Source organism: Choloepus didactylus, chromosome 1 (genome assembly GCF_015220235.1).
Source record: "Choloepus didactylus isolate mChoDid1 chromosome 1, mChoDid1.pri, whole genome shotgun sequence".
NCBI lineage: Eukaryota > Metazoa > Chordata > Mammalia > Pilosa > Megalonychidae > Choloepus > Choloepus didactylus.
Window position 1 is genome coordinate 238,529,692 of NC_051307.1, and position 18,477 is coordinate 238,548,168.

At 48.4% G+C, this 18,477-nt stretch overlaps 1 protein-coding gene across 6 annotated transcripts in view; it reads right to left on the reverse strand.

The window, feature by feature from the left end:
• Positions 1-18,477, reverse strand: part of SSUH2 (ssu-2 homolog) — a 62,826-nt gene that overhangs the window by 31,668 nt on the left and 12,681 nt on the right. For 2 of the 6 annotated variants that reach the window (XM_037800880.1, XM_037800878.1), the window contains exons 6-12: positions 17,474-17,598; positions 16,336-16,398; positions 14,637-14,722; positions 12,952-13,044; positions 12,350-12,455; positions 11,834-11,941; positions 6,455-6,547 (exon numbers count right to left, since the gene is read on the reverse strand). In XM_037800880.1, coding sequence (XP_037656808.1) covers positions 6,455-6,547; positions 11,834-11,941; positions 12,350-12,455; positions 12,952-13,044; positions 14,637-14,722; positions 16,336-16,398; positions 17,474-17,598 — 674 coding nt within the window. Of the gene's footprint in view, positions 1-5,406; positions 6,548-11,833; positions 11,942-12,349; positions 12,456-12,951; positions 13,045-14,636; positions 14,723-16,335; positions 16,399-17,473; positions 17,599-18,477 lie in introns of those variants that run through there. The other 4 variants (XM_037800883.1, XM_037800868.1, XR_005211340.1 and 1 more) reach the window with 3 other exon arrangements.

Below are 18,477 nucleotides of genomic sequence, written 5' to 3' on the forward strand. Positions count from 1 at the left end.
GAAGTCTGCCCTCTTACAATAAGCTACCCACAGGTTGAAGGCTGGGGTACTGGGAACTTCAGAGACTGACTGGAACTTTGCGGGGGGAAGACTAGGACAGGGAAAGAAGTCTACTTCTATCTGGCAGGTACACACGCATCTACACACACATACATGCACACTCCCATTTCAGGATCACAAGCCTCCCCTGAGACCTGGGGGAAGACAACCCAAGACCAGTCCAAATTCTTATTTTTAATAATCAAACTGGGGAGACAGCAATCCTGCAGCCCCAGCAAACACAGGGAAAGAGAATGTAGGACTCATGCAGGGAAAGGACCCAGCCCCAATCTCACTTCCTGGGATAAGACCCATTTGAGACAAAGCACATAGAAAACTCCAGAATGCCATCCTGGATAAATCACCTCATGCACAGGTCATTCTGCCTGCCCAGTTTGCATTCCCCGCTCAGATTTAGCCAAAGCAGACCCCAGCTTCTGGTGGGGCCCAGGCCATGTGACCTAGGATGACCAATTCAGTCACTGCATTTCCCATTCAGTGATTGGTTCAAGACGAGCATGTGACCCAGGCCAAGCCACTGAGAGCCTTCCCTGGGAGCTAACCGGAAAATTAGCTTCTAGCACCCTCTTTCCTGTTGGAGTTGCTGAACTCATACACTGACATTCTAGATCTACTGTTAATTGTCTTACTGTCAAGGTAGGGAAAACCAAAAGAGAAGAAAGCAGACATGAAAAGCAGGTAGAAGAAAGTAGGGGAGACTACGTTGGAATGAAATCATCCAAAGCCCTGGATCCAGCTACATCTAAAGCTATAATAAAAGGTTTTTTAACTTTTTTGAGTTATCAGAGCTAATCAATCCTCTTTTTTGCTTCAGTCAATTTAAGTTAAGTTTCTGTCACTCATCACAACTGCCATCATCGTGGTTCTCAGGCGTCCTCATCTTATAAAGCTATCTAAGTCTCACGTTGATTCTTTCATTTTTCCTCTGTTTACGAATAATCTCTCCTACTCTCCTGCAGACTTAGGGCAGAGACTTTAGGCCTCTGTGAACCCCCCACGGAGCCCAGCCCTGGCCACTGTGCAGAGACCCCAAGACTGTTCATAACTGGTAAAGAAGAGGGGTAATGTCCTCCCTTGGCAGACAATAAAGAAAACGCAAGCCACTTGAGTCTGGTGTTCTTCAGAAACAAAACTGAACCAAGTCCAGAATCACAGTCTGTGGAGGCCACCGTTTGGGGTTTTGGCTCTCTTTGTGTTCCACTCTCCACTCCCAATGAGGGCACGTGGGCCTAGGGGTACACAGTGACAGCACACTGTCACACCCTGGCTGGAGTGAACATCGTAGAAACAGATGATACTGCAGAGGGAGACACTCAACAGTTATCCTACTGCAAGAGGTATCAGGACCCAGCTAGGTTTTTGCAGGAACCGTCAGAACTAAGTGGTCTGGGGCTAGTGACATACTGCTGTTTTCTTCTACTTACCGCCCAGTTGGAAGGGATTCCCTTGGGCCTGCTGCATTCCATCTGGTATGTATTTTCTTTTTGTAATCACATGCCAACAGTTTGTAGGGGCCATCGGTCTCAACCCTAACATAGTCAATCCTCCTTATCCCAAAATTGAATTCATATATAATGCACTTACGTTTTTTTTTTAAAAAAGCATTTAATACCCAAACTGAAATATCAAGGGAAATCAAAAGAAAGTAATTTTTAAAATCAGTGTATTTCAATTTGTAAATGCTTGGGTCCACATACACGTGGCACCATAATGAAGTTGTCAGAGGCTCGCGCCCACTCACAGAGCACGTTTGGACTTAAGTGAAGTAAGACGATCAGAAGCCATTTCAAACAAGACACAGAGGGAAATCAAAGAACAGAGGTGAACACTAAGTAAAAGTTAATAGGACATTAAATTGATGAGACTTCAGTGTGTAACTAAGGAATACTATGCATGAACATCAGTGGGATATTTGCAAGTCATGTAGGATGTGGAATAGCGCTTTGTTGTGTAGGAACGTGCAAGAGAAATCAGGCCTAAAGTCTCTGACCTAAGTCTGCAGGAGAGTAGGAGAGATTATTCATAAACAGAGGAAAAATGAAAGAATCAACATGAGACTTAGATAGCTTTATAAGATGAGGACACCTAAGAGCCACGATGACGGCAGTGGTGATGAGTAACAGAAACTCAACTAAAATTGACTGAAGCAAAAAAGAGAATTGCTTCAGTACAGCTTTCCTGGATTTGATCCACCAAATGCCAACAGGGTCACTGGCAATAATCGCCACAACCATGAGCATCCCCTCTCACTGCCGCAATAACCCCTCAAGGCAGAAGCAACCCCTCTGGGCACCACAGAGGAAGGCTTTGGGGTTTGGGAGGTGCTGGCTTCCTCGGGTAGCCCAGAGCAGGGGGCTCCCAGACTTGAACAGAGCGGAACTTCAGGAGGAAGAGCAGAGAACAGTCTTCTTTGGGGAACACTCCCTGCTTCCCCTGCCACCCCCAGGCTCTGTCTGAGGGACCAGCTGCTGCCCACACCTCCAGGGTGCCCCAACCAAAGGGTGGGTGCCATGCCCTTGGCCTTCCCCACCGGTGGAGCCTGGACAGTGGCTGGGAGGGGCTGGCAGTAAGCAAGTCAGGGCAGGAACCAACACCTGGCCTGGAGATTGCTGGGATCAGGCTTCTCAGAGCTTCCAGGTTCGTTTCCCCTTGCTTCTCAGTCACGTTCCCCACAGATTTCTAGGCAGCCCCAAGGAAGCTGGATGCCACTTCAAACCTGCTGCTCCTCTTAGCAAGGTCCAGTCACCCCATGGCTAGCCAGGACCCACCAGGGTGTAGTCCCAACTCGGGAAACAGCAACATCTGAACAGGATACAAGGCATATCTAGCAGGTGGAGATGCAAGTGCTTGATTCCAAGTCATTTACAATGACTTATCAATGACAGCCTGGCCTCTTGAGCCTCCCCCAACCAGGCCTGTGAGATCTCATCCTCCCAGTGCTGGCCAGAGCTTGGGAATCATGAGAGGGTACTGCGTGCCCCACTCGGAGCCCACTTCCTGCAGCCACTCCTCACTGTAACAATCCCCTCCCAGGTGGGGGGCAGGTTTTGTAAGATGACAAGGGCCTCTGGCTCCACCTCTGCAAAGGCTGACTCACGTAAGGCCTCTGTTGGTCTCAAGGCAAACTCGAGGGTGTCCCCTCCACCCACTCAACCTCGCCACCCCAGTTGAGGAGCTCCTGCACACGGCTGGGTGCACAGCACAGGAAGTTCACATCCGACTCAACCAGCAGGTTCTAAGGTCAACATACAATATTTTTAAAAATGCATATATTCAAAATCATTCTCCAAAATCCTGTACATAGACACCATATTAAAGATGGGCAAATACGAATCTGACTGTGTTTTAAAACTTCAACTTCCATGTGAGACCAAGGGAAGAGATGTCTATTTGGTGCAGGATCTATATTTTCTAAACAGTATAACTCTACAGCAGTTTGTTCAAACACCAAAATTACATGGAACTTTGAATAGGAAGTGAGATACAGTAGGTTAGTATAGGTTAGAGTGAAATAGTGACACATCCCAAAGTAATTTGGGCAGAGAATAAAAAATATATCCCCCCCCCCCCAAGGAGCTGGGGAAAGGTGCAGAAGTGTTGGACTTCCTCATCTGGACTGGTGTTGATGTTGTCACAAACATTAGGACTGGCGGTTTGATGTGCTGAGTCCTCTATTGTGGGACTTGCCCTTATGAAGCTCGTTACTGCAAAGGAGAGGCTAAACTTGCATATAATTGTGCCTAAGAGTCTCCCTCTGAGGAACTCTTTGTTGCTCAGATGTGGCCCTCTCTCTCCCTAACTGAGCCACCTCGGCAGGTGAACTCACTGCCCTCCCCCCTACGTGAGACCCGACTCCCAGGGGTGTAAATCTCCCTGGCAACGCAGGATATGACTCCTGGGGATGAATCTGGACCCGGCATCGTGGGATTGAGGATATCTTCTTGACCAAAAGGGGGATGCAAAATGAGATGAAATACTTTCAGTGGCTGAGAGATTTCAAATGGAGTCGAGAGGTCACTTGGGTGGAGATTGTTATGCACTATATAGGTAACACCTTTTAGGTTTTAATGTATTGGAATAGCTAGAAGTAAATACCTGAAACTACCCAAGTCCAACCCTGAAGATGATTGTATAATAATGTAGATTACAAGGGGTGACAGTGTGATTGTAAAAACCTAGTGGATCACACTCCTTTTATCTAGTGTATGGATGGAAGAGTAGAAAAATGGGGACAAAAACTAAATGACAAATAGGGTGGGATGGGCGGATGGTTTGGGTGTTCTCTTTTTACTTTTATTTTTTATTCTTATTCTGATTCTTTCCGAGGTAAGGAAAATGTTCAGAAATAGATTGTGGTGATGAATGCGTAACTATATGATCGTACTCTGAACAGCTGATTGTATACCATGGATGATTGTATGGTATGTAAATATACTTCAATAAAACTGAATTTAAAGAAAAAAAAAGATATACTGATAAAAACAAAACAAAAAAAATCATAACTCTGATTACCTTTCAATTTCAATTTCCTTGTGTATTCTGTGTTTTTCCTTCACACACTACTTTTAATAAGTGTGGGGTTAATGTTGCTAAAACTGAAATTTTCCAGAATAAATATGTATCCATTTTGTATTGGGAAAAAAAAAAAAAAAAAGATGGGCACATAGATTCTCAGCCCCTCCAACACAGCTGGCTTATTCTCCACTCTGGGAGCAGACCTCTATTCTGCAACTGGGAGCCTGGTGGGGAGGCTTGCAACTTAGAATCACCATTTTTGGAGGAAGCTCACACCACCTGGGGAGGCCAGGAGTAAGTGTCCCAGCTGAGAGGGACTGCATTGTGTCCCCCACAAAAGACATGATGAAATCTTAATCCATGTTCCTGTGAGCATGAACCCAATTGTAAGTACGACCTTTTGAAGATGTTATGATTAATTACATTGAGGCCAGATTGAATCAGGGTGGCTCTTAATCCGTATGAGTGCAAGCCTTATAAAAAGAGGAAATTTGGATACTGTCAGTCAGTAGAAGATGGAAACTAGTGGGAAGGCAGAAGTCAAAAGAAGCCATAGAGCAGAGAGAGGTCATCATGCAATGGAAGACTCTGGAGAAAGCATGGTCTTGGCAACATCCTGGTTTGGACTTACAGCCTTCAAATCTGTGAGACAATAAATCCCTTGGCTTTCCAAGCCAGCCCACTGTGTGGTATCTGTCACAGCAGCTCTGGCCAACTAAGCGTATGATTCGTACAAAGCATCCCCTACCCGACCAAGGCTTGGCCTCCTCACTGCCCCTCCTCGGGCTTCCTTCCCCATAATGCCCTCCAAGCACATGGAGAGACGGCTGCTCTAACCTTGAATGCCACCTACCCCACATCCTGTTTTGAGAAAATAGTGTTAATACCCAAATGCTTTCCTCAAACTCACACACAAGCCCCTGGCATTCAGCCACCTTTGTCCCCCAGCCCTATAAAATCTAAAGAGCAGCTGCCGCAGGCATGGACATACTTGAGTGAGCTTCTTGCCTTCTTGCTGTCCTTTGTGAAGTAGCTGCAGCTCTCTGTACGTAAGTTTCCCTAATAAATGCTTTTGGATGGATCACTCTGGCATTTAGTGCCTCCTTCTTTGGAATGTCAATGGACCCTGTCGTGGGTCCCTATGCTTCTTTCGGGGTGAAGCCTGCTGCTGGTTCAGCTGCTACTGACCACCAGGTATCTGAGAAAACCAGCCTTCAGATGATTTCACGCCCCTGCTGCTGTATCACACCAGCCTTCAAGTCTTCCAGGTGAGGCGGACAACACTAAGCAAACAAACCACCCCCGACGGCCCAGCCCAAATTTCTTTCCACAGAATGGGGAGCAAAACAGATGGTTTCCTTAAGTCAAAGTGCACTATTTGGTGTACATTAGGGGGCAACCAATTTGTGGGTGTCTTTAAGCATTTCAGTAATGCTCAGCTCAGCCAGAGGCTCACTCTAGCAGAGGCACACCAGACACGAGTGATCAAGGGAATGGCAAATTCAAACCACACACTCAATCAGGGCATTAGCTTGGAGACCAGAGGCAAAGCCCCTGCTATTAAATTAATCTCTCATTTGTCTAAAAGGAATGTGTATAGCTGAACTCATGTAGGTTAAATATATGAATGATGACGGATTCCACCAAAGAACTCAGTGAAGAGTTGTGGCTTGGCTGATGATAAGCTGATTTCTCTGGAAGGACACACCTCTCAGAGGTTGGTAAAGGATTGTCTAATGTAACTAAAGATGAGAGAACTTAAAGACCTCAGTTGTCCCTCGTTGGTAGCACAAGTGGCCGGCTCCAGGGACAGCTGTGACCATGGTCATAGGATGGTGCAGCCACAGCAGAACCGCTCGGGGTAGTCCACCATGTATACCTTGTGGTCGGTGCCATAGATGTAGTAGACAGACGTCTGACCATGGTACCAGTAATGAACTTCTGTGAGGGGGATCAGCTCGATGGTCTGGCGCTGAGAAAACAAACGGCCAAGAAAAACTTCAGTGTTCTGCTCAACGCACTCTTCTGCTCAAGAACCTTCAGTAGCTCCCTGTGGCCTGTGGGATGAAGTCAATGCTCTGGAGATGGCATTCAAGGCCCTGTACAATGTGACTCCCATCTGCCTTTCTAGATGTATCTCCTATTCCAGTCCTTCCCGTCCCCAAGTTCTGGTCAAAATGACTCCACATTTTTAGCCACCATCTCATTCTAGTTTTCACCAAGCTGAGCAAGGGTATTTGCAGGGGAGTGCCAGGATGTATGTAAAACGACCAGCCACACACCAGCCACGCATGATGTTTTCCTTGTTTTTAGATGGAGGGGAAAGGTGGAGGATAAAGTCATTTACATTAAAACAACCATGGAGATCTTAGGAAGTGAATTCAAAAATTTGAATTAAGTTTTAAGATTAAACATTGACACCAAAAAAACTGAATTTCGGGTGGGCTACTTCAGGTATTGTTTCAGATTCCTCTCTCCTCCCCACCCACCCCATGGTTTTATATTAACCCTCCTTTGAGAAAAATTCTTTCTCAAATGTTCTCTTCTTTTTACAATTGGGGAAACTGAGGCCCACAGGCTCATGAAATTTCAGGTTTCGGAGATGATCGACTTCAAGCGCCATCTCCTCACCATAGCTGCACCCACGTAATGCTCAAATCCGCCTCTTCCTAAAAGCCTAAATAACAAGATGCAGGACTCCCACATCATGCTTCTAACATCCCTCAATGCCCTGGCCCCTTCTCTGGGCAGCTACTCGACAACTTCCCTAAACTCTGGGGCCGGGAACAGAATATAACAGCACCACCTTGTGAGCAAGACTGCGCTATTACTGACACGACACCATTTCCATTAGCTTTTTGGGTCGTTTTGTGTTGACAACCACACGATGTAGTTGACCTAGGAACGTTACTCCTAATAATTTAAGCTAAGCTTCCTTGGGGACTCACTGAAGGCCAGGCTCTGGGTCAAAACCCTTATGTCCCACTCTCCTGGATTCAGACTGGGGGATCCCAAACCCAGGGAGGTGGTGTGACTGGCTCACGATCGGACTACCCTCACTGGCAGGAAGTTCTCTTTTCTCCTCTCCTTATGAAAAGTGCCACGGTTAATGGTTCAGAGGGCCCCATGCCAGGGGAAAGGGTAGAACAGGAGGGGGAACAGAGCTAGAGCAAAGTCATCCTGGCTCCCTCAACTCCTCTCTCTACAGCAGAAAAATGGCCCTGGCAAACCCCAAGGAGAACAGGGCTGCGAGGGGCCATGAGATGCAGACCCCTGCTCTAAAGGAAGAGAAGCTGAGGGACAACATAGCATCTCCTGCTACTCAGAGTCAGCAAGTGGATTTCCCATTAACTTTCCGCATGATCTTGAGCTGATCACTTTATTTCTCTTGGCCTCAGTCTCCTCATCTGTGAAATGGGGATAATTTCTATTTGGGAGAGTTGTTGAGACAATCAAACGAGACAGTGAGATGGAGTTTTCTTCCTTTGCCAGAAACCAATAGTGGGATGATAATTTTGGAAACAAAGGATAGAAGACCAACCCTCTCCCGTCCTGAAATTTTGGCATGGAGGACCCCAAGTGGGAACTAAGGGTCAAGAGGAATAGGAGCCAAAATCACTGCTGAAGGCCCAGACAGGGAGTCAGGGCCACTCTTGCTTCCAGATGTTTCCACTTAGCTCAAATGGAGCATGAGGCAGCTCCACCCTCATCCCACGCCCACCTCCACCATCTGTTTCTGGCTCAAAAGCTCTCCAAGTCTGAGACCCCAATTGTTCAAGACATCAGCGACCATCCTGAGGTTTTCTCATCTCTGGCTATTTCTCTCTTTGTGTGCCTTGATCACGCCTCTGGGAGGAACCGATTCCAAGTCTAGGAAGTGCCGACCATGGAGGGGTATAAGGTCACAGCAGCCACACAACTGGACAGTTTACCAACTTCTCAACCCTGAATGAAACATCAGCCTAAATCTTTGTCTCCGGGCAAGGACCAGAGACCAATTTAGAAAAGCAATTCACCTGCAAAGGAGAGGCTAGGCCTGCCTACAATTGTGCCTAAGAGCCTCCTCCCGAATGCCTCTTTGTTGCTCAGATGTGGCCCTCTCTCTCTAGCTAAGCCAACTTGAAAGGTGAAATCACTGCCCTCCCCACTAGGTGGGATCAGACACCCAGGGGAGTGAATCTCCCTGGCAACGTGGAATATGACTCCCGGGGAGGAATGTAGACCCGGCATCGTGGGATGGAGAACATCTTCTTGACCAAAAGGGGGATGTGAAAGGAAATGAAATAAGCTTCAGTGGCAGAGAGATTCCAAAACGAGCCGAGAGGTCACTCTGGTGGGCACTCTTACGCACACTTTAGACAACCCTTTTTAGGTTCTAAAGAATTGGGGTAGCTGGTGGTGGATACCTGAAACTATCAAACTACAACCCAGAACCCATGAATCTTGAAGACAATTGTATAAAAATGTAACTTATGAGGGGTGACAATGGGATTGGGAAAGCCATAAGGACCACACTCCCCTTTGTCTAGTTTATGGATGGATGAGTAGAAAAATAGGGGAAGGAAACAAACAAACAAACAGACAAAGGTACCCAGTGTTCTTTTTTACTTCAATTGCTCTTTTTCACTCTAATTATTATTCTTGTTATTTTTGTGTGTGTGCTAATGAAGATGTCAGGGATTAATTTAGGTGATGAATGTACAACTATGTAATGGTACTGTGAACAATCGAATGTACGATTTGTTTTGTATGACTGTGTGGTATGTGAATATATCTCAATAAAATGAAGATTTAAAAAAAAAAAAGAAAAAGTAATTCACATGAGTGACCTCTCCTCCCATTATGCTCCCTTTGAAAGAAAAATGTGCATTTGTCCCCCTGGCTCACCCTTCCCAGCTCCAGGATTTGTTTACAGACAGCATGCACTGTCCAAGACAGGAGTGTGTGGGAGGAGAGAGGCCCCCCAGGGACCCGAGTCCTAGACTTGTACCTGCCACCAAGATACTGGGTGGCCACAGGCAGGTCACTGCCCCTCAGCTGTGAGATGAGGTTCAAAAAGAACTCACATTGTCAGCAGGCGAACCAAATGAGCCCCAGGATACCCGATAGTATCCACAACCTGCTAAAACCATTTCCTCACCTTGTTTAAAGTTTCTTTACCATTTTTCCCATTCCCAGAGTAAACACCATCATATGGGGAGCCCTGAGTTTACCCAAGCCATAGAATACCAGGGCTGCAAGAGCTGGCTGCCTTCAACATCATTCTGGGGTCTGTAGTGGACACTGTTCACACCCCACTCAAATTCCCTCGAATCTACCTCTACGACCCCAGCTCCACCTTCTATGGGTTTTGCCGCTCACAGCTCAGCTTTCTTCAGAGGACCGGCCTTGGGGTATGGAGTACACTTCCCATACAGAGAGTAGAAAGTGCTGGGAGATTGCATCCATGATCAGATGCTGCAGAATTACCAAGTCCAGCTCCCTTCTCCAGGCAGACCGTTGCTGAGGGATGACTTAAATCCAGAGCTGCCCGTGGGACCAGGTGGAGGCTGGGGCATCTCCTGCACTCACGCCCTTGCTACGCTTCTCCCCATCCCTATCCTGCTCCCCACTTCTTTACCGATTTCTCCTGGGAGCCCTTCCTTCATAAATTGACTCACACCCAAAACCGCATCTCAGAGCCCAACTCAGGACAAGGTCCAACCAACCTCCTTCATTTTATGGATGTGGAAAGTGAGGCCCCAAGCCACGAGTGGGTACCAGAGCTGGGAAGCAGTCGTTAGACTATCCCTGCACTATTTGTCTGAGTGAAAAGGGTCCTTGCTGCTAATATTCCAGTAACATTGCTTTTCAAAGAGTCACTCAATCATGTTCCTTGAATGCAGTAGATAATAACATTTGACTCTGAGTCAGGAAACTTCAGTTCTAATCTTGGGCCCTTCCACTAAGAGGCTGTGTGGCCTGGGGATTTTACTGCCACTCTCTGGGCCTCCTCTGATTTATTGGGAAAGTAACGCGTTTGGACTCGATCAGGGGTAGCCAAAGACGGCCCAGAGTCCAAAACAGGCCTGCCAGCCCATATAGTGCTTGTAGCATTTTTTTTAATTGGTTGCCAATACTGACAACTTGTAAGGGTTGATCTAAAAATCTGGCCTTCAGAAGGTCTGGAAACTCTGGCCCCTGTACCTACCAGAAGCTGAGTAGTGGCTGCCCCCCTGCGGATAAAGGGGTTTCCCCACCCATGTGTCCACCTGGCCCCGGTAGGCATTTGATTTTGCAGTGTCTGAAATCTGATTTCTAAAGCATCCTTCTCTCTCCTGCAAATAGGAGAGATGTGCAGGATGGGGGGGGGGGGGGGGCAGGATTCTCACTGCATAGGGGGCTCACACAAATGGTGTTTTAAGCACCAGGGTCCAAGCACTTTAGATTATCTCCTCTTTAAAAACCCTCAGTGTCAGGTGTTATCATCACCTTTTCACAGATGAGAAAACTGGGCAGGAAAGAGAAGGAAACAATTAGGCCAGGAGCATGTGCCAGCTGTGCAGTGCTCAGCACCCTGGCGGGCAGGTCCCCTCCCAGAGCTCTGGCAAAGGGCATTCCACGGCCAAAGCCCCACATTCCCAGCCCCCAAACCAGCCAGCAGCCCCCGTGGCCAGAGGGGAAGCAGGGACTGCTCTGGGAGAGGAGGCAGGGCACCACCGCCACCTAGTGGCTTCCTAAGCTGTGAAAGCCCCAATTCAACCTGGCCCTGGGCCCTGCAGGATGGGGAGTAGGGGTGGGGGTGCCCCAGCCTGAGGGGTTGGACGCCTGGGATCCAGCTCTGCCTACCATCCTGGGATCTTGAGCTGTCCGAATACCAGAAGTCTGAAATCAAAATCACACTACGCCACATTCACGCTTGAAACCCTTTACAAGTTTCCTGTCATTCTCAGAATAAAAACCCAAACCTCTGGCCCCGCCCGCACAGAGCTCTGCTCTGGCCTCTGGCCAAGCTGGCCTCAGGTCAGCCCCGGGTCTTCCTGCGTCCCCTCAGTCTGAGACTCTCCACTGTTGTTCATCCTTCAACCCCGGCAGTCTCAGGCAAGAGCACCCCATTTCCTCGTTTCCTCTTCTGTGTGACTTGATGGACAATGTCCCAGGAGCCCAGGAGGGTCCCCCACCCCATGGCCCCAGGCCAATCAATCCCAGAAGGGTCAGAAGCTGCAGGAGACGGCATCAGTGCCGGAGCAGCCGCCCAGGCACCTGCACCCCAGCTCACCTGCTGCAGGATGCGGGTGCGGGAGGCCAGGGTGGCATTGTGCTTGGCGATGGCCCTCTGGGAAGCCAGGGAGATCTCCTGCAGCGGGAAGTCCACGATGGGGTACACCTGGGGGAGAGAGAGGCGCTCCAGGGAAAGCCCGGGGCAGAGAACCCACTGCCTCGGAGGCCCCAGAGTTTCAGCACTGGGAGCCCTGGGGCCACTGAAGCTGACTCTAGACAGAGAGAGTAAGGTGAGGAGAGGGGAAGGGGGTGGAGCAGGGAGGAGAGGAAACAAGGAAAGAGAAAGGAGCGGGGAGGGGAGAGACTGGAGGGGGAGGGGAGAGTGTATAAAACCCAAGAGAGCCCTGGCCACCACGGGTCCCAGCAGCCTCCTTCCTGCTCCCGCAGCTCTGTCCCCACCCAGCCTGTCATCTGCACACGTGAACTGCCCCCAAGACGGCTAGAAAACCAGGCCCCACAGGAGGGAAGGAGGGGCCGAGCTGCCTTTGTCCCTGGTCCTCAAAGCTCCCCTCACCATCAGGTTTTCATCTTTGAAGAGGTTTTCTCCTTTGGCTTTAGCAAGGAGCTCCCCAGGGCAGTTCAGCTGGTGCTCAGACACAAACTCAAACAGGTTGTTCTTCCTGAAAGCAGCGAGGATGGGGGACAGGAGTACACAGAGCTTCGGATTAGAAACAATGGGCTTTGGAATTGGGTACACCTGGGCTCGAGGGCTTGGCTTCCTGACAGAGGGAACCTGGGAAAGTTCTTCAGCCTTTCTGAGCTTCATCTGAAAACGTTAGGTTCTACTCTCTCATTTCACCCTCACCTGTGAAACACTTAGTTAGCAAGGTGTCTTTAATCCGGGGAAGCCTTATGCTCACTCGGGAGCACTCAGCTCTTGAGCATCTGCTACACTACAAAGTGGTGGCGGCAGAATTTGAACTCAGGTCTGTCTATTCCACAGCCTGTCTGCCACCCACCACCACAGGATGCCTCTTCCTATGGGGCTTCCCCCATCCTAGGGAGCCCTTTTCTCCCAGCAGCTTCCTAAGCTGTGAAAGCCCCAATTCCAGTGACTTTCTCTTCCGAAACCAGCCCCGGCCACACCCACTACAGAACCGAGACACTCCCACGTACCACATGATGATGAGCTGAATGAAGTGCAGCAGTTTCTTCTCCCCCTTGCAGGTGGTGCAGGTCTTGTTCCCCCTCCCCGAGCACGTGCTGCACCTGAGAAGGACACGTCAATCCCACTGAGAAGCAAGTCACAGGGTTCTGGTGGCTTTCGGATGCCCCTACCCCAAATCCTTCCTCTTGGAGAGGAACTGAACACTGGAATGGTTTTCCAGTCCTCCTGGTAACAATTTCCCCGTTTCCCTTTGGGGACCACCCTTCCCCTACCCAGCCTCCATGGCCCATGGACTTGCCCCTAGCCCTTCTGCAGACAAGCTCATGGTCTTGGCCTGACTGGTCAGTTCATTCCATCTCCCTGGCCAGAGTGATTGACACAAAGACAGGCACATGACCCAAGTGAGTGCAATGAAATGCAGCCCTAGGATTTCTATTGGAACTATCCAGAAAAGGTCATCCTTTTATACTGGGGTTACTAAGCCTAGAGCTCATGGTGGCCCCCCCTGCCCCCACAAGGGGTGAGCCTGCCCAATGAAGCCAATACAAAGAAATGCAGAATGAATAGTGGAGAAAGATTCCTGGCGACACTGTTTAAGCACCTGGATCCAGCTGTTCCTGAAGCCATCCCTGAAATATACCCATGGACTTGTCACTTACACGGGCCTATAAATTTAGTTTTTCGCCAAAGTCAGTTTTAATCAGACTTCCTTCCAAAACCCAAGACCTTTATCACCAATGAAAGATGGAAGGTACAATCAAAGCTTTAACATCTGGCTTGTTAAATGTGAGCATAATTAACAGCACTGAAATTAACCACTGAATGTGGTTAAAAGGGGAAATGTTTGGTTGTATATATGGTAATAGAATAAAAAATTTTTAAAAATCCATAGAATAGCATTATACAAACTGAACCCTAAGTTAAACAATAGACAATTGTTAATAGCACAATTATAAAACTGTGCTTTCATAAACTGTAACAAATGTTCCACAACCATGCAAGGTGTTAATAGTAGGACGGTATATGAGAATCCTGTATTTTATGCATGATTGTTTTATAAACCAACAATTTCTCTAAAGGAAAAAAAAAAAAAGGACAGCCTGGGACTCAGTGAGCCAAAAGTACTAAACCAACATGATTTTAAATATTTTGACTCCTCTCTCCTTGTGATTTCCTATTTCTCTTTAAAGATTTATAAACCTAGGAAAGGGTGTGATTTACAAAATGCCAGAACCCCTGTTAGAAAAGCCCTATAAACAGAGATGGAACTTTGTTTAGCCAACCAACAAACTTCCCTTGACCCCTCCTCCATTTCAGGCCCTCCTTTAAGTTATATATAAGGGTTTGCCCAGGACCCTATTCTCAGAGAGTTAAGAGTCTCGCCTTTAGGTGGTTGGTGTCACTTGCCCCCCACATTGGCAGAAAGAGGCCTCCCCTCCTCATAGCCCCTTTCCTGACTCCCTTCCTCCCTGTGAGGCCCACGTATTGCCAGGCCTCTCCCTTATCTCTGAGCTCTGTCTTTAGCATCACAAATAGATACACTGTGCGCCTTTTATGCATGGTGCTCTGGGGACCTGGCCGTGGGCAGCACTGGCAAAGGCCCCTGCTGTCCTTCCAGATGGGCAGAAAAATGAAAAACAGGAAAGTGAGTGCACAGGGTAAGTGCAGTCACATACTGAGGCACCCCTCCTACCTTCTGCGGCCGGACCCCGAGCACACCTGGCACCTCCGTGGCTGCTTGGCTTTGCGCTTGGATCCACTGCAGGAGGAGCACCTCACCTGCAAAGACGGCAAGGCTCAGCCCTGGGCAAGTGGGCCAAGGGCATCTGGAGACCTGGGCTCAAATCCCAGCCTGTTGGCTTTGGGGAAGGTCCTCTCCCTGGGCCTCAGCCCCCTCAGCCACAAAATGGGAAGGTTGGACGCAGTAGTATCTTTGAGCCTTCTTGCTTGTAACTTTCAAAGTCCACCTTCGAAGACCCTTGTTTCTGCTGAGGCACCAGCCTCTCCTGCCTCCTCTGTGATCCCCATGGTCCCTGTGACCAAGCAGCCAGGGCGAGAGGGAGCTGGGATAGGCGTGGATTGCCCTATGGTCTCGCATTGGAGACAGGGAGCTCCTTGGGAATGCCCCCCAAAGTTAGTTCAGACCAAGCTCCAAGAGATGGCTCAAGGTGGATAACAGAGACTTTCCAGAGAAGTCTGGAAGGGGAGGAAGAGCAGCAGTGGATGGAGGAAGGAACAAAGACTGCATGGGGGCCTGGGAGGCTACAAGGAGGCAAATGGCAGGGGTGAGGGCACTGGAGGAGAGAGGGAAGCCAACCAGGCAAAGGGCACCACTGGGCCCCACACGTGGTGCTGCATGGGTGGGGGAGTGAGTGGGCAGCAGGCAGAAAAGTGGGCTAGCAGCAGGGCGGAGGACGGAGGATGACACAATTTAGAGCGGCAAGTGGCCATTATGTGTCCAAAGAATTAGGCTCAACTGAGGAAGGCAAGAACTAGTGAGGAATTTGGTCTTACTCCTTAGGATGATTTATAGATCTGAAGGGGTCTGAAAAGAAGCAGGGAGGCGGGTGGGGGTATGGGTGCTACACGAGCACAGCTGTGTGCTATGTTATCTCTGAAAGCCCCTCCGTTATCAGCTGAATTGGGTCCCTCAAAAAAGATATGTTGAAGACTAATTCCCAAGGCCATTACGGATGGAATTAGGTGAGTTAAAATGAGGTCACACTGGAGTGGGGTGGATCCCTAAGTCAGTGTGAGTGGCATCCTTATAAGAAGGAGGGAGGTGCACCTACGAGCCAAAGAACTGCCAGAAGCCAGGTGAGAAGCAAGAGAGGCCTTGCCCAGAGATGTCAGAGAAAGCTGGCCCTGCTAACACCTCGATGTCAGATGTCTGGCCTCAGAACTGTAGGACAGTACATTTGTATTGCTTTAAGCCACCCAGTTTGTGGGATTTTGTTATGGCAGCCACAGGAAACCAAGGCACCTTCTGAACTTGGCCTTCTTAGCACCCACCCACAAGGGATGCTTGCTCCATCTCCCCCAGAACAGCAGGCTACTGGGTGGAAGGGTCTGGGTCTCAGTCCTCTTACAGGATCTGGACAAAATGGGTACCCAGTGAATGCTTGTAGAGGGAAGAGAAAAGGAGTGAAAAACTAAGGACATCAACTGTCCAAGAGAAAGGGTCCTAACAGAAATCCATGACCCCCAGTGGAGATAATCCAATGTCCCAATTTTACAGATGGAAAAGTGGAGGCCCAGAAACAGAAAGAGATTTGCCTGAGATTCTAGTGAGAGGAGCCCCAGCCCCCCGCCACCCAGTACTTCCTTCCCAAGCCCCACTCCTCCCATACCCTCACCGATGCCCCAGAGCCACCTCCCTTCACACAACTCACCATGCTTGCCCCGTGGCAGCCTCTGCACTTGTGTCGCCCATGCCCATGGCATTTGTGGCATTCCTGAAAGTCAAATGTTCTCCTTGGCTCTAGACCCCCCAAATCCAGAAACTGCTGGCTTCACCGCCAGCCCACCCCCATGATGTCACCATCCCAAACAGAGGTGCCACAGTTCAGGGTGGTGGGGAAGAAAAATGGCACAGGATGGAGAATGGCCAAGCCATTCCCATGTGGCTGGGATTCCGAAAGGCCTTGAAAGCCAAGCTAAGGACATGAGCTGGTACCATGGCCCCTCACAGATGTTTGGAAGGGAGACTTGTTCTTAGAACCCTGAGTCCAACCCCCAACTCTACAGTTTCCTACCAGGCAAACCACAAAGGCTAATGGCATTTGCCCATTCGGCAGCTAACGTGGTCTTTCAGTACAGAAACCACAGAAGAGTGGATAGCATTTTTGTGAAAGGAAGGTGCTAGGTGCTGGCATTTAACTGCTGAACCAGACAGCTTTTCCACCCTTGAGAAAGGAATGGAACAATTTCTTGGCCTCTCAGAGTCCTTTCATCTTAGAACTCCATGAAAACTCACAGAGTAAAATTACATTGCTGAATCAAGTTTTCAAGTAAAAACAAGGCAGGAAATTAGATGAGGATGTAATATAAAATATGTCGTGTTTTTGTAATATACTAGGTCTCCCTCACTTCGTGCCGTGATCATATTTCTGTAAAACAGAATGTAAAACATTCTGCTTCCCTACTGACTTCCACAAAATTCTCAGCAGCACTTTAGCTTTATTTCATACCAGTTTCATTCAGCACTTCAGCTGTTACTCTCAGGCAAAATAAAAAAAGTAAAAGACACTTAAATGGGCAAGGAATGTGAGCACTCATTATTTCAAAGCTGGTGATAGTCCTGTAAATGGAATAATCCTTTGGCTACAAGAATACCCCCTAATTTGCATGTTTTACAAGCCTGCATTCCCTACACTAGGTTTTCTTAAAATGAAGTTCATTTATAGCCAAAGAATGAACATTACTCTGGATTTGGGCATAATTTTTCAAAGGACAGGAAACATTAGTGCCTGGAAAAACAGCGCAGAAAGCAGGGCGATATTCCCAACAGCATTGTGATAATCCCGTTACCTTGACCAGTGACGAGTGAGGAACCTGAAACTTCCTGGTGTCTTCCTGAAACATTGGAGGAACCTGGACGTTGATGTCCCAGAGCCTGGGAGAAGTCCCTCTTTCAGGTCCATCTACAGAGTGGTCTGTCACCAACAGGGATCATTGTGAAAACAGCAAAGGGCAGCAGGAATCAGTCTTCATTCATTCTACAGATATTAATTACCAAGCCTTCCCTTTATGTGGGGCTCTAGGTAAGAGGCTGGGCCTACAGGCTGGGCAGACAAATCCCCTTAGGATCCTGGTTAAGTACCAAAACTTTAGAGTTAAGCAAAGTTTAGTTAAGCAGACACTTCCTTGCTGTGTGACCCCAGGCAAGTTACTTAAGCTCTCTGAGCTTCAGTTCTCTCATCTCCAAAATGAGGATAATGGTGGTACCTATCATATAAGGTGGTAGTGAAGATTAAATAGAATACTGCATATAAAATGTTTAGTCCAAGGACTGATCCGTACTCAGGGGTCAATAAGCAAGAACTATCACCATCATCATCATCAACCATCCCAACCCCATGCCCATCACCCCCTTCCTCTTTCTCTTCCCTGAAACCAGCATACAGTCACAATGTCAGGTATATGATGTGGTAAGTGCTATAGAGAAGAGCTGCATAAAGGGCTCAGAAAACTCTGAACACTGACAAATTCTACTGGTGAGGAATAGGGATGGGAGAAATTCTGAAAGGCTTCATAAAAGAGGTGACATGTGAGCTCAGCCTTGAAGGATGAAGCCGAGTGACCCAGAAAAGAAAATGGATAGACATAGGACTTTCCAGGAAGAAAGAACCTTAGCCTCTGCTGATGACACACCTCGTAGGGTTCAGCAGAAGGTGAATAGGGTCCCAGAGTCCTATAGACTTAGGAAGAGGGTGGGGGTGGCATGGGAGGTGAGCTGATGCCAAAGCAAACACTCTGCCTTTACAATCTGGCCCCAGGTGGTAGCACCAGCCTGCAGCCAATGGCAAATGCTA